The 15,606-nt window shown below is 36.2% G+C and overlaps 1 protein-coding gene across 3 annotated transcripts in view; it reads left to right on the top strand.

The window, feature by feature from the left end:
* The window catches only part of SGCZ (sarcoglycan zeta), a gene marked incomplete at both ends in the record, with an annotated part of 869,709 nt that overhangs the window by 770,142 nt on the left and 83,961 nt on the right, over positions 1-15,606 (top strand). For all 3 annotated transcript variants that reach the window (XM_079726475.1, XM_079726476.1, XM_079726474.1), the window contains one exon: positions 3,884-3,971. In XM_079726475.1, coding sequence (XP_079582601.1) covers positions 3,884-3,971 — 88 coding nt within the window. The remainder of the gene's footprint in view (positions 1-3,883; positions 3,972-15,606) is intronic.

Genomic DNA, 15,606 nt, shown 5'->3' with positions numbered 1-15,606 from the left:
GTGATAAACAAAAGTGAACACAATAGAAATAAGAAGAAAAGGATCTTTTTTTTCCCCTCAGTCACTTGCATAGCCTATCAACAACATTGAAATGAGGACACAGTGCATTATTTTTCTATAACCATTAACAAGGTGACAAGCAGGCCCTTGGCATAAAGAATGTGAGCGTAAAAGACTTGTCAGAGAGGCTCTCGGGGCCCCCCAATGGTACCATTGCCTTTCTCCCTGGATTGCCTACCTGCTTTGTCTCAAGAGAAGCATAAGAAGGCAAATATATTTCCTAGAGTCGCAGCCAAGATGCAGGTCAGCTCCAGAAAACTATGAAATACCTGCTACAGGAGATTTCTTGGTTTTGGAGGAAAAATATTTGAATTCAAAGAAGAAATTTTTCTTCCTCCAAAAGAGATACGTATACTAATATGTTGTGCAGAATAATACTTACTTACCCTTATAGACTTACATATCTTATTTCTATTTGAGAGTTAATACTACCAGATAACTTTTCTCCCCTTCATGTTCTCAGCAAGAATAAACCATAAGGAGTATTGATATGTTTATTTTAATATCTGAAACTAGACCCTAGCTTTCAAAGTTTTGGAGCACAGAATTATAATATAAAGAAACATGAAGAGGGAATATTTTTTAAAAAGAGTGAAAACCAATGATTTATTAGTGGAAGTTATATTCTTATATGGAGACCTTTGGAGAAATGAACACAAGAAAGAAGATATGACACCTTCTTCTTATTATTTTTTTTTGCGGTACGTGGGCCTCTCACTGCCGTGGCCTCTCCCGTTGCGGAGCACAGGCTCCGGACGCACAGGCTCAGCAGCCATGGCTCACGGGCCCAGCCGCTCCGCGGCATGTGGGATCCTCCCAGACCGGGGCACGAACCCGCATCCCCTGCATCGGCAGGCGGACTCCCAACCACTGCGCCACCAGGGAAGCCCCGACACCTTCTTAAATGTCAATTTTTTGGTAAGAAGTAATCTCTTGGTACTGATTTTCACCTAAAAATGTGTTTGCAATAAGATTTGCAAATTGTTTAGGATTGATTGAGAGTTGCTCTTAGTCTTATCATATATATTTTTATCACATATGTATATTTTAATTAATCATGTTATAATATATGAGTGTATATTGTGTAAAAGGTCATGCTGTGGACCTAAAATGCATAAGCCATGGTTCTAATCCCCAAAAATGTCATCCGGGTGATATATCAATATAATGCAGAAACGACAGTGTGATTTGTCAGTGAAAACAATGCTCTTACATGCATTGCGTTTTGTTTACCAACAACAGTTACTCGATTTTGACTCAGTTCACCTGATCACATTTTAATAAATCAGTGTAACATACTGATGTCACCTGAATACAGTGTGAAGAATTGTCTGTGACCTCTGATAACTATATGTTTATAGCTTTAGTCAGTAAAATGATTGCTGTTTTTACCATAGTAGAATTTTAATCTAGATGCAAAAATTTAACTCAGAGGGGAAATTTGGCAGAATCATGTAATGAAAAGGAAAGAATGCCAGGGATAGAACCTCAATAGGATCTCTCTGGTTAGAGTAAGAGAAAGAAGATTGATATGTTGTAAACAAAGAGACGTGATGATTAAACTTTCAATTCTAACACAGGGCTCTTTCTCTAGTAAATCAAATTAAATACTTATTGCCTTTTTAAAATGGACTTTTCTCTCATCTTAAAATATTTAATAAAGTAATACTTATTTTAATGTACTTACATAGTTCTTATAGTGTACATTCTAATGGTTATGCTTTTTTATGCTACAGTTCACAGAAACTTATGTTTAGTAATTCAAATATGAGCATATAGTGTCATCAATTTTTTAATATCCAAACAAGTCATATATGTTATATCATAAAAATATTGAAATATGTGAATGAAAATTCAACCAACATATTTTTACAGTGTTTTGAACCATGAAGTGCTTTATAGGCTTCTGCTCTTTCTTAACATTCAAATTAATTTTATTTAATTCAAAGCTCCTTCTTTAAATACAGGGGCAGCATATATTTAATTTTGCCAATTTAAAATATTTTTGTGCTTTAATTAGCCATTCTCTTTGTGCAGTATCCTTACTGGGTATACTGTAATTATTTGCAAATAGTCCTTACTCCACAATCCATATTGTAAACAGAATTTGAATATGCCATTTGAAAGGAATGAGGGAATTAATTAAATATATTTCATATATTTTCAAAAATGAACGTCTGCAGCCTAGAAATACCTATGCAGAAAGGACTAGATTTTTTTTAACTGCAGGTATAATACTTTTGATTTGTTGCAAAAATAAATGAGTTGTGATAAGAGACAGAATGAAATTAACGTGGTTTTGTACAGCTGTGTCTCACTTCAGAGAATAAATCTATTCTTGAAAATGCAGAAAATTACTTTAAAAAATTAAGCCTTAGTTTAGACATACTAGCAAACCCCACTTTTAAAGGAACATCTGTTTGTGTGTGTGTGTGTGTGTGTGTCTATCTTTGCTCAGTGCTTTGCGTATAGTCAGAAGGGGCAAAACAGCTTTAGGGAAAAAAAAACTATAAAATCTTTATTATGTATATCCATCACAAATTTCAAATTCTTTTCTCGAAAGAGTTTTTATATGGCTCATGTATGAAAGCACTTGTGTATTTACATTGACATAGAAGTGACAAAGTACCTACATGTTGAGGATGGTATTGGGAGAGATTTTCATAGAATTTCAATATCTAGATTACGAGCTCCATGAGGACAGGTACTGTTTTATGTTTTGATCCCTGAAATGTTCCAAGCCTGTACATCATACAGAGTGAGCACTCAATATATTCATTATTCTCAGAATATTTTTGTTGAATGAATGAATTGACAATTTGTAAATGATCACCATGCTTGTTTTAGATAATAAAAATGAGAATGTAGCCAGTTGTAAGTTACTTGTTTGAGGCAGGTAGTGGCAATACCTGATATATAGGTTCCTAAGGCAGTGATATTGTCCTTCAGTAAAATATTTTATTCTTAAGTGCTAAATCAGTGATAAAAGTAAACATCTAACCAAGGTTATTTGTACTAAAATATGTTATACTCTTTTATTCTATGTACCTCCTTTCTTAAATCATCCTGTGATTTACAAAGCATTTCTTCGTGAGCTAGATACATAAAGTAATATCAATTTTATTATGACGATTTATTTGTCCATTCAATAAACACTTAGTAAACGCTTTCCTTCAGCAGTATGCTAAGTAGTGGGAATAAAATTGTGTACACGTGACTGCCACGGTCCCTGCCCAATGGACATTTCCTCTTGTGACAGAAACAAACAAAAAACAAGTAAACACATACATTAGCAAAATAAATTTGTCTTGTGATAGTGCTTTGAACAAAATTAATGGAGATTGGGAGTTTGGGGATTGAATGAATCTGTAGTTAACAGTGATCGGGGAGGCACTTTCAAGAAAGTAACATTTAAGCTGAGATCTGAAAGTTGCAAGTTCAGCTTAAAAGTGACTTCCCCATTTGTATAGGGTCTAAAATATCTCCAAAGGCAGGCATCTATGCCACTTGGAGGGGGACAAGGAGAGAGGTTACTACAGCTGTGATGTGCAATAATCAGTACAGTTCAAAATGTTTGCATCGAGTAGTTAATTCCTATTTACCAAAATGGGAATGTCCCTATTATGTCAAATAGTTATTATGAGGCACCCATATTTTTTATGTTGTTCAACCAATGTTTGGGATGTTAAAATAACTGCCTAATAGAGAACAAAGAAATAGAATTTTGATAATACCCAAGCAAGTGCAGTATAAATTTATATATCAAATCTTGACTATATTTCTATTTTTTATTTGATTTCTTTATTTTATACATGTTTCCCAGGATAGTCCACTGGTCTTACAGTCTGACAGGAATGTAACAGTGAATGCAAGAAATCACATGGGGCAGTTAACTGGACAGCTGACAGTAGGTGAGTGCTTTGGGGTAAAGATTGCTCATACCATCTTACTCCATTTAAAACTCTGTGGTTGTTTAAATTGGGAAAAGCAAAAGTATATTATTTCTCTAATATATATTTAGGCATCCCATTCCAGCCCAATTAGCTTGCACATGATTTGATTTGTCATAGGCTAGTTATGGTCATTGTTACTCTTGTCATTGTGTTATGTGAGACTGAATTACATATATTTTGCTGTTATTACTCTTGAATTATGAAATGTACCACTTTCCTAACAATATCTCCCTAGTATATGTTAAATTATAGTAAATAGGCTAAAACAAACATGAGATGTAACATCTATGTATCCTTTGTTCTAAACAAATAATTTACTAATTATTATCTGCTTATAAAATTAGAAAAAATAATACAGTAATTGAATATAAAAAATCTTAACATTGATCAATTGCTTATAAATTTTATGTTGAAATTATATATATCTTAAGGTTTATAGGGTTTAGAAGTTGTAAATATAAGTTTATGATAAAATATTACTAATGTTTTCTCATATTGTCAAAAAATTAATTTAGAGATTCATTAGTGGCATTATTGTTTGAATTTTTATAAGAAAAAAGGGAAATTAAAAGTCAGTTGTAATTATGTAAAATGATACAAAGACTTGATTTGTGTGTAATTGCTCAAATATTTTTAAAATACTGTATTTTTCTGTGGGAAAATTACCTAATACTTACTGATATTGTATATGCATGATAGTATATTATAAAGAGTAAATTGCAATTTTGAGGGCTGAGTTATCCTTATCTTGAGAAATTAATCATCATCTAATGCAAATGTGTGTTTCCAGTATTTCTAATTAAATTACAAAAGAGTATGACATATGAAATGTGAGATTTGTAAACATGAACTTGATTCTGTCCACTTATTTCTGGGTATATGAAACACTTTTTGATACTCGCTTTAATGAAGCCAAAAGTGAAACTTACATTGTGGCATATGTGTATTTTGAAAAAATATAATTGCATTTTATTATAATTATTAAATTTTATTTTGCATTTCATTTACATTATAAAAGTTGGTCAGTAGATATCTATCAATTGCTACATTTGATAGTATTTTGTGACATGATATCAATTACAAGGGGGGGTGCTATAGACAAATGGATTAAAAATTAGAGAAAAGAAATATGTCTATGGACACAGAACTGATTCAGAAGCACCAGGCGCTTAATTTAAATGTCCATGCCAATTTACTATTGCTATGTTGGAACTGCGGAAACAGGCCTAAACTGGGCAGATTTTCCATATCATAATTTTTTTAATGTTGAGAACTCTTTAGCTAGATAGAACTTTATTCTGCATCCTTTTCTTGGTTAAAAAAAAAAAAAAGTCCATAGTGGAAATGCCAACCTGTAAATTAAACACGCAAAGACCATATACCAATGTCCACTGTCACATACAATCACTACATAACTACTGTACTACCTGTAGAGCAAAGCAGCTGTTTTATTTTATGAAGGATAATCAAATACCATTTACATTTTGCTACCTGCTTTCCTGCAGTAAATATAAAGAATAATAGTATTGTGCTTGTGTTTTCAACCACTGTTCCAAGTTGATTTTAACGTAGAATCAATATTTGCCAATTACATGAAAAGAAAGAGAGAAGAATAAAGAGGAACAGAAAGGGTGATAGGTTAGGGAGAAAGATTAAGCTTAATTTTAAATGAAGCAAATCTATTTAATGATGTAGCAGCTTATTTCTGTGGATAGAAACATACTCATTCCAGTGAGGCTTAAGCTGAAAACTGTTTAATATCCTGGTCCTCTGAGTGTACTGTTGGTGACCTCCATCTTTTCACTGCTTTGTATTTTTCAATAAACATACAGAGAACAAAGGAAGAAGTAGATAAAGGGGAGTAGGTCAGGGATAATGTATTCATTTTTGGAGTCAAACCATATGGGACTCCAAAACAATAATTATCTCTTGGAGACTCACTTTTCTCATCTCTAAAATAGAGATATGGACATTTATTTAGAATCATACATAAGAATTGGGGCAATTTCAGTGTCTGCAAATCTTAGGCAATTAAATCTCTAATTGGTTATTATTTGGATGATGGTGATTGTAATTTTTGGTATCACTTAAGTTACAAATACATTGCTATCATGTGAAAGTTTTCATGATGCTTTTCTATCCAATGTGTCTCTGGGATAGTAGTTGAGGAATACATGCTGGATTATAATACTGTTACAAAGATATACTACAAAACACATCACAGAAAGTGTGCCTGATGTGTGGATAATGTTTTAATCATGTCATGATAAAATTATCTTTAGGTAGAATTTGAAGAGATAAATGGATGGATTCAAGCAATGTATTCAGTCAGGATTCATTTTTAATTATATTGACACAGTAACTGTTTTAACCCTCTTTTCCTATTTCCTTTTTTTCATTCTTTCAGTTTTTGTTTAGGGGCATGGTCTTGATTATAGTTTAAGCATGACATTACTTGGCAATATTTAAAAAATATACTACTGCAAAATAGACTAATATTTATGGAAAATAAATTCAGTTATTCTTCACTGTCTAGGTAAAAAAATTCTAATTTCTACCTTAAATCTATCAATCACGATTAGGAAAGTATAGTCAATTCTACCAATGTGACAGACTTTGAATATTTTTCCAAATTTTATTTTCATTGTAAATGGGAGAAGAAAATTTCCCTTATCAGTAGCTACTTGTAACATTTTTCTCAAAAATACATAAAAGATTGTTCAGCCAAGCAAATATCCACTCCCCTTGTGTTCTGCCCTTCTATTTTTGTTTACAAGTCTACCTTCCTACTGATCCAGTTCTCAGGGATATGTGTAGTCCATGGCCTAGGCAGACTGGTGTGTTAATTCTAATCCAAACTCACTCTAAGAATATGAAACCAGATTATTTATAATCCAATAAGGCAAAGAAAATATTTTATATATATGCCAGCTCAGACATAATCAAAACTAAAACTAAACATTTTTAGAATTTGGGTAAATTTTTAAAATGACAAATATTATTGTATGCTTAAAGTTCCAGGCTTTACGTAAATTTCTGATAATATCAGAATCTCCCTATGAAATTTAAGACCCTAATTTCTTTTTTTTTTGGTCTCTCATTTGTTTTATTTTTTTATTTATATATTTTTAACATCTTTATTGGAGCATAATTGCTTTAAAATGGTGTGTTAGTTTCTACTTTATAACAAAGTGAATCAGTTATACATATACATATGTTCCCATATCTCTTCCCTCTTGCGTCTCCCTCCCTCCCACCCTCCCTATCCCACCCCTCTAGGTGGTCACAAAGCACCGAGCTGATCTCCCTGTGCTATGCAGCTGCTTCCCACTAGCTATCTATTTTATGTTTGGTAGTGTATATATGTCAGTGCCACTATCTCACTTTGTCCCAGCTTACTCTTCCCCCTCCCCATATCCTCAAGTCCATTCTCTACTAGGTCTGTGTCTTTATTCCTGTCTTGCCCCTAGGTTCTTCATGAACTTTCTTTTTTTTTTTTCTCTCAGATTCCATATATATGTGTTAGCATATGGTATTTGTCTTTCTCTTTCTGACTTACTTTGAATATTTTTCCACATTTTATTTTCATTGTAAACTAAAACTAAGCATTTTTAGAATTTGGGTAAATTTTTAAAATGACAAATATTGTTGTATGCTTAAAGTTCCAGGCTTCACTCTGTATGACAGATTCTAGGTCCATCCACCTCACTACAAATAACTCAATTTTGTTTCTTTTTATGGCTGAGTAATATTCCATTGTGTATATGTGCCACACCTTCTTTATCCATTCATCTGTTGATGGACACTTAGGTTGATTCCATGTCCTGGCTATTGTACATAGAGCTGCAGTGAACATTTTGGTACATGACTCTTTTTGAATTATGGTTTTCTCAGGGTATATGCCCAGTAGTGGGATTGCTGGGTCATATGGTAGTTCTATTTTTAGTTGTTTTTTTTTTTGTTTTTTCTTTGTTGTTGTTGCAGAGCACAGGCTCCGGACGGGCAGGCTCAGCGGCCATGGCTCACAGGCCCAGCCGCTCCGTGGCATGTAGGATCTTCCCAAACCGGGGCACGAACCCGTATCTCCTGCATCGGCAGGTGGACTCTCAACCACTGTGCCACCAGGGAAGCCCTATTTTTAGTTTTTTAAGGAAACTCCATACTGTTCTCCATAGTGGCTGTATCAATTTACATTCCCACCAACAGTGCAAGGGGGTTCCCTTTTCTCCACACCCTCACCAGGATTCATTGTTTGTAGATTTTTTGATGATGGCCCTTCTGACTGGTGTGAGACGATATCTCATTGTAGTTTTGATTTGCATTTCTCTAATGATTAATGATGTTGAGCATCCTTTCATGTGTTTGTTGGCAATCTGTATTTCTTCTTTGGAGAAATGTCTGTTTAGGCCTTCTGCCCATTTTTGGATTGGGTTGTTTGTTTTTTTGATACTGAGCCTCACAAGCTACTTGTAAATTTTGGAGATTAAGCCTTTGTCAGTTGCTTCATTTGCAAATATTTTCTCCCATTCTGAGGGGTGTCTTTTCGTCTTGTTTATGGTTTCCTTTGCTGTGCAAAAGCTTTTAAATTTCATTAGGTCCCATTTGTTTATTTTTGTTTTTATTTTCATTTCTCTAGGAGGTGGGTCAAAAAGGATCTTGCTGTGATTTATGTGATAGAGTGTTCTGCCTATGTTTTCCTCTAAGAGTTTGACAGTGTCTGGCCTTACATTTAGGTCTTTAATCCGTTTTCAGTTTATGCTTTGTGTATGGTGTGAGGGAGTGTTCTAATTTCATACTTTTACATGTCCCTGTCCAGTTTTCCCAGCACCACTTATTGAAGAGGCTGTTTTTTCTCCACTGTGTATTCTTGCCTCCTTTATCAAAGATTAGGTGACCATATGTGTGTGGGTTTATCTCTGGGCTTTCTATCCTGTTCCATTGATCTATATTTCTGTTTTTGTGCCAGTACCATACTATCTTGATTACTGTAGCTTTGTAGTATAGTCTGAAGTCAGGGAACCTAATTCCTCCAGCTCCGTTTTTCTTTCTCAAGATTGCTTTGGCTGTTCGGGGTCTTTTGTGTTTCCATACAAATTGTGAAAATTTTTGATTTAGTTCTGTGGAAAATGCCAGTGGTAGTTTGATAGGGATTCCACTGAATCTGTAGATTGCTTTGGGTAGTAGAGTCATTTTCACAATGTTGATTCTTCTAATCCAAGAACATAGTATATCTCTCCATCTATTTGTATCATCTTTAATTTCTTTCATCAGTGTCTTATAATTTTCTGCATAAAGGTCTTTTGTCTCCTTGGGTAGGTTTATTCCTAGATATTTTACTCTTTTTGTTGCAGTGGTAAATGGGAGTGTTTCCTTAATTTCACTTTCAGATTTTTAATCATTAGTGTACAAGAATGCAAAAGGATTCTGTGCATAAATTTTGTATCCTGCTACTTTACCAAATTCATTGATTAGCTCTAGTAGTTTTCTGGTAGCATCTTTAGGATTCTCTATGTATAGTATCATGTCATCTGCAAACAGTGACAGCTTTTACTTCTTCTTTTCCAATTTATATTCCTTTTATTTCTTCTTCTTCTCTGATTGCTGGGGCTAAGACTTCCAAAACTATGTTGAATAATAGTGCTGAGCGTGGGCAACCTTGTCTTGTTCCTGATCTTAGTGGAAATGGTTTCAGTTTTTCACCATTGAGGATGATGTTGGCTGTGGGTTTGTCATATATGGCCTTTATTATGTTGAGGAAAGTTCCCTCTTTGCCTACTTTCTGGAGGGTTTTTATCATAGATGGGTGTTGAATTTTGACGAAAGCTTTTTCTGCATCTATTGAGATGATCATATGGTTTTTCTCCTTCAATTTGTTAATATGGTGTATCACATTGATTGATTTGCGTATATTGAACAATCCTTGCATTCCTGGGATAAACCCCACTTGGTCATGGTGTATGATCCTTTTAATGTGTTGTTGGATTCTGTTTGCTACAATTTTGTTGAGGATTTTTGCATCTATGTTCATCAGTGATATTGGCCTGTAGTTTTCTTTCTTTGTGACATCTTTGTCTGGTTTTCGTATCAGGGTGATGGTGGCCTCGTAAAATGAATTTGGGAGTGTTCCTCCGTCTGCAATATTTTGGAAGAGTTTGAGAGGGACAGGTGTTAGCTCTTCTCTAAATGTTTGATAGAATTCACCTGTGAATCCATCTGGTCCTGGGCTTTTGTTTGTTGGAAGATTTTTAATCACAGTTTCAATTTCAGTGCTTGTGATTAGTGTGTTCATATTTTCTATTTCTCCCTGCTTCGGTCTAGGAAGGTTGTGCATTTCTAAGAATTTGTCCATTTCTTCCACGTTGTCCATTTTATTGGCATAGAGTTGCTTGTAGTAATCTCTCATGATCCTTTATATTTCTGCAGTGTCGGTTGTTACTTCTCCTTTTTCATTTCTAGTTCTATTGATCTGAGTCTTCTCCCTTTTTTTTCTTGATGAGTCTGGCTAATGGTTTATCAATTTTGTTTATCTTCTCAAAGAACCAGCTTTTAGTTTTATTCATCTTTGCTATCGTTTCCTTCATTTCTTTTTCATTTATTTCTGATCTGATCTTTATGATTTCTTCTGCTAACTTTGGGGGGTTTTGTCTTCTTCTTTCTCTAATTGCTTTAGGTGTAAGGTTAGGTTGTTTATTTGAGATGTTTCTTGTTTCTTAAGGTAGGATTGTATTGCTGTAGATTTCCCTCTTAGAACTGCTTTTGCTGCATGCCAAAGGTTTGGGGTCATCGTGTTTTCATTGTCATTTGTTTCTAGGTATTTTTTGATTTCCTCTTTGATTTCTTCACTGATCTCTTGGTTATTAAGTAGTGTATTGTTTAGCCTCCATGTGTTTGTATTTTTTTATAGATTTTTTTCCTGTAATTGATATCTAGTCTCATAGCGTTGTGGTCGGAGAAGATACTTGATACGATTTCAATTTTCTTAAATTTACCAAGGCTTGATTTGTGACCCAAGATATGATCTATCCTGGAGAATGTTCCATTAGCACTTGAGAAGAATGTGTATTCTGTTGTTTTTGAATGGAATGTCCTATAAATATCAATTAAGTCCATCTTGTTTAATGTGTCATTTAAAGCTTGTGTTTCCTTATTTATCTTCATTTTCATGATCTGTCCATTGGTGAAAGTGGGGTGTTAAAGTCCCCTACTATGATTGTGGTACTGTCGATTTCCCCTTTTATGGCTGTTAGTATTTGCCTTATGCATTGAGGTGTGCCTATGTTGGGTGCATAAATATTTACAATTGTTTTATCTTCTTCTTGGATCGATCCCTTGATCATTATGTGGTGTCCTTCTTTGTCTGTTGTAATAGTCTTTGTTTTAAAGTCTGTTTTATCTGATATAAGAATTGCTACTCCAGCTTTCTTTTGATTTCCATTTGCATGGGATATCTTTTTCCATCCCCTCACTTTCAGTCAGTATGTGTCCCCAGGTCTGAAGTGGGTCTCTTGTAGACAGCATATATAGGGGTTTTGTTTTTGTATACATTCATCCTGTCTACGTCTTTTGGTTGGAGCTTTTAATCCACTGACATTTAAGGTAATTATCGATATGTATGTTCCTATTACCATTTTCTTAATTGTTTTGGGTTTGTTATTGTAGGTCTTTTCCTTCTCTTGTGTTTCCTGCCTAGTGAAGTTCCTTTAGCATTTGTTGTAAAGCTGCTTTGGTGGTGCTGAATTCTCTGAGCTTTTGCTTGTCTGTAAAGGTTTTAATTTCTCCATCAAATCTGAATGAGATCCTTGCTGGGCAGAGTAATCTTGGTTGTATGTTTTTCTCCTTCATCACTTTAAATATGTCCTGCCACTCCCTTCTGGCTTGCAGAGTTTCTTCTGAAAGATTAGCTGTTAACCTTATGGGGATTCCCTTATGTTTTACTTGTTGTTTTTCCCTTGCTGCTTTTAATATTTTTTCATTGTATTTAATTTTTGATAGTTTGACTAGTATGTGTCTTGGCATGTTTCTCCTTAGATTTATCCTGTGTAGGACTCTCTGTGCTTCCTGGACTTGATTAACTATTTCCTTTCCATGTTGGGGAAGTTTTCAACTATAATCTCTTCCAATATTTTCTCAATCCCTTTCTTTTTCTCTTCTTCTTCTGGGACCCTTATAATTCAAATGTTGGTGCATTTAATGTTGTCCCAGAGGTCTCTGAGACTGTCTTCAATTCTTTTCATTCTTTTTTCTTTATTCTGCTCTGCAGTAATTATTTCCACTATTTTATCTTCCAGGTCACTTATCTGTTCTTCTGCCTCACTTATTCTGCTATTGATCCCTTCTAGATAATTTGTAATTTCACTTATTGTGTTGTTCATCACTGTTTGTTTGCTCTTTAGTTCTTCTAGGTCCTTGTTAAACATTTCTTGTATTTTCTCCATTCTATTTCCAAGATTTTAGATCATCTCTACTATCATTATTCTGAATTCTTTTTCAGGTAGACTGCCTATTTCATCTTCATTTGTTAGGTCTGGTGGGTTTTTGCCTTGCTCCTTCATCTGCTGTGTGTTTCTCTGTCTTCTCATTTTGCTTAACTTACTGTGTTTGGGGTCTCCTTTTAACAGGCTGCAGGTTCGTAGTTCCCTTTGTTTCTGGTGTCTGCCCCCAGTGGCTAAGGTTGGTTCAGTGGGTTGTGTAGGCTTCCTGGTGGAGGAGACTAGTGCCTGTGTTCTGGTGGATGAGGCTGGATCTTGTCTTTCTGGTGGGCAGGTCCATGTCTGGTGTTGTGTTTTGGGGTATCTGTGGCCTTATTATGATTTTAGGCAGGCTCTCTGCTAATGGGTGGTGTTGTGTTCCTGTCTTGCTAGTTGTTTGGCATAGGGTGTCCAGCACTGTAGCTTGTTGGTCCTTGACTGGAGCTGGGTCTTGGCGTTGAGATGGAGATCTCTGGGAAATTTTTGCCGTTTGATATTATGTGGAGCTTGGAGGCCTCTTTTGGACCAATGTCCTGAACTTGGCTCTCCCATCTCAGAGGCACAGCCCTGACGCCTGGCGGGAGTACCAAGTGCCTGTCCTCCACACGGCTCAGATTAAAAGGGAGAAAAAATAAGAAAGAAAGAGAGAGAGAGAGAGAGAGAGAGGAAGGAAGGAAGAAGGGAGGGAGGGAGGGAGGAAGGAAGGAAAGAAGGAAAGAAAGAAAGGACATAAAATAATATAAAGTAAAATAAAATAAAGTTATTGAAATAAAAAATAATTATTAAGAAAACATTTAAAAAGTAAAAAAAAAAAAAGAAGACAGAACCCTAGGACAAATGGTAAAAGTAAAGCTATAAAGACAAAATCACACACAGAAGCATACACATACACACTCACAAAAAGAGAAAAAGGGAAAAAAAAAAAATATATATATATATATATCTTTGCTCCCAAAGTCCACCTCCTCAATGTGGGGTGATTTGTTGTCTATTCAGGTATTCCACAGATGCAGGGTACATCAAGTTGATTGTGGAGATTTAATCCACTGCTCCTGAGGCTGCTGGGAGAGATTTCCCTTTCTCTTCTTTGTTTGCACAGCTCCCGGGGTTCAGCTTTGGATTTGGACTCGCCTCTGCGTGTGGGTCGCCTGAGGTCGTCTGTTCTTTGCTCAGACAGGACGGGGTTAAAGGAGCAGCTGATTCGGGGACTCTGGCTCACTCAGGCCGGGGGGAGGGAGGGGTACAGATGCGGGGTGAGTCTGCGGCGGCAGGGGCCGGTGGGACATTGCAGCAGCCTGAGGCGTGCCGTGCGTTCTCCCGGGGAAGTTGTCCCTGGGTCACGGGACCCTGGCAGTGGCGGGCTGCACAGGCTCCCAGGAGGGGAGGTGTGGATAGTGACCTGTGCTTGCACACAGGCTTCTTGGTGGTGTCAGCAGCAGCCCCAGCATCCCACGCCCGTCTCTGGGGTCTGCGCTGATCCGTCTCTGGAGCTCCTTTAAGTGCCGCTCTGAATCCCCTCTCCTCGTGCACCAGGAAACAAAGAGGCTAGAAAAAGTCTCTTGCCTCTTCGTCAGCTCCAGACATTTTCCCGGGCTCCCTTCCGGCCAGCCGTGGCGCACTAACCCCTTCAGGCTGTGTTCACGCCGCCAACCCCAGTCCTCTCCCTGCGCTCTGAAGCCCGAGCCTCAGCTCCCAGCCCCGCCCGCCCTGGCGGCCGAGCAGACAAGCCTCTCGGGCTGGTGAGTGCCGGTCGGCACCGATCCTCTGTGCGGGAATCTCTCCGCTTTGCCCTCCGCACCCCTGTGGCTGCGCTCTCCTCCGTGGCTCCGAAGCTTCCCCCCTCCGCCACCCGCAGTCTCCGCCTGCGAAGGGGCTTCTAGTGTGTGGAAACCTTTCCTCCTTCACAGATCCCTCCCACTGGTGCAGGTACTGTCCCTATTATTTGCCTCTGTTTTTTCTTTTTTCTTTTGCCCTACCCAGGTACGTGGGGAGTTTCTTGCCTTTTAGGAGGTCTGAGGTCTTCTGCCAGCGTTCTAGTAGGTGTTCTGTAGGAGTTGTTCCACATGTAGATGTATTTCTGATGTATTTGTGGAGAGGAAATTGATCTCTGTGTCTTACTCTTCCGCCATCTTGAAGCTCCTCCAAGACTCTAATTTCTCATGGCCTTCATAACATAGGAGAAGATCAGTGATCTCCAACTTTCTTCTTACAGATTTCTCTTTGTAGAATAAAGCTAAAAGAGAGGTATCGGATTGTTTGGGGGGAGTGGTTAAAGAAAGTACGGAATCCCAGGAGTTCAGGCTCCTTGAAAACCAACAAGAACTTAATTCTCAGAATCATTCTCCAGGTCAAATTTTCTATTTTTCAATCTGTAATTACTATGCTAGGAGGACATTCCTTTTTTATGTAAGTGACAAAAACAGTGTGTGATATTAAGTGTTATATGTTCATATGTGTTGATAGTATTATATTTTATATTTTTCAGGACATTTCCATCAAATAATTTAGATGAAATATGTGAATTATTCACCATTATTGTGAAGCTTATTATAGTCTCTTAGAAAACTGCTACAATGTGATATATAGAACAAAAATCATTTCCTTAGGGAAGTGCAGATGAAATATTGTCATGTAGTTTTGATATAGACATTGTTCATAATACTGATAATAGTGATAATGCTGTAGGAATTAGATTTGCTAAAAATGTAATAACCTTTCCCACAGTATGATGCAAATAATGAGTTATCTTTTATTTAACAATAATATTACATTGATCGATAATATAAAATATTTAAACTACTTTCATAAGTAGTTTAAACAATATAAATGTTGATTTCAGCAAAACAATTCAGGTTTTCAGTAACTCTTGGCCAATTTGATTAAGGTATGAAAATTATATGTTGCTTTTTCTTACATTCCATTACAAAGCATTGTTTATCTTTGAAAAAACAATGGCTGAAAAATAATATATTTTTTTTCCTTCTCTTATGCCTTCTGTCATCAGTCTATATCTGGAGGATAAAAATAAAAGGAAGATAAATTGAAAAGTTGAACAAGGAATGATAGTAATGTGTAGAACTAGTTTTTGTTTTTAATTCTTTTTATTTGGTAGCCTCCCTCATTTA

This window comes from Hyperoodon ampullatus (genome assembly GCF_949752795.1).
Source record: "Hyperoodon ampullatus genome assembly, chromosome: 20".
NCBI lineage: Eukaryota > Metazoa > Chordata > Mammalia > Artiodactyla > Ziphiidae > Hyperoodon > Hyperoodon ampullatus.
The sequence above is the reverse complement of the archived record's forward strand: the minus strand, read 5'-3'. Positions and strand labels throughout refer to the sequence as shown.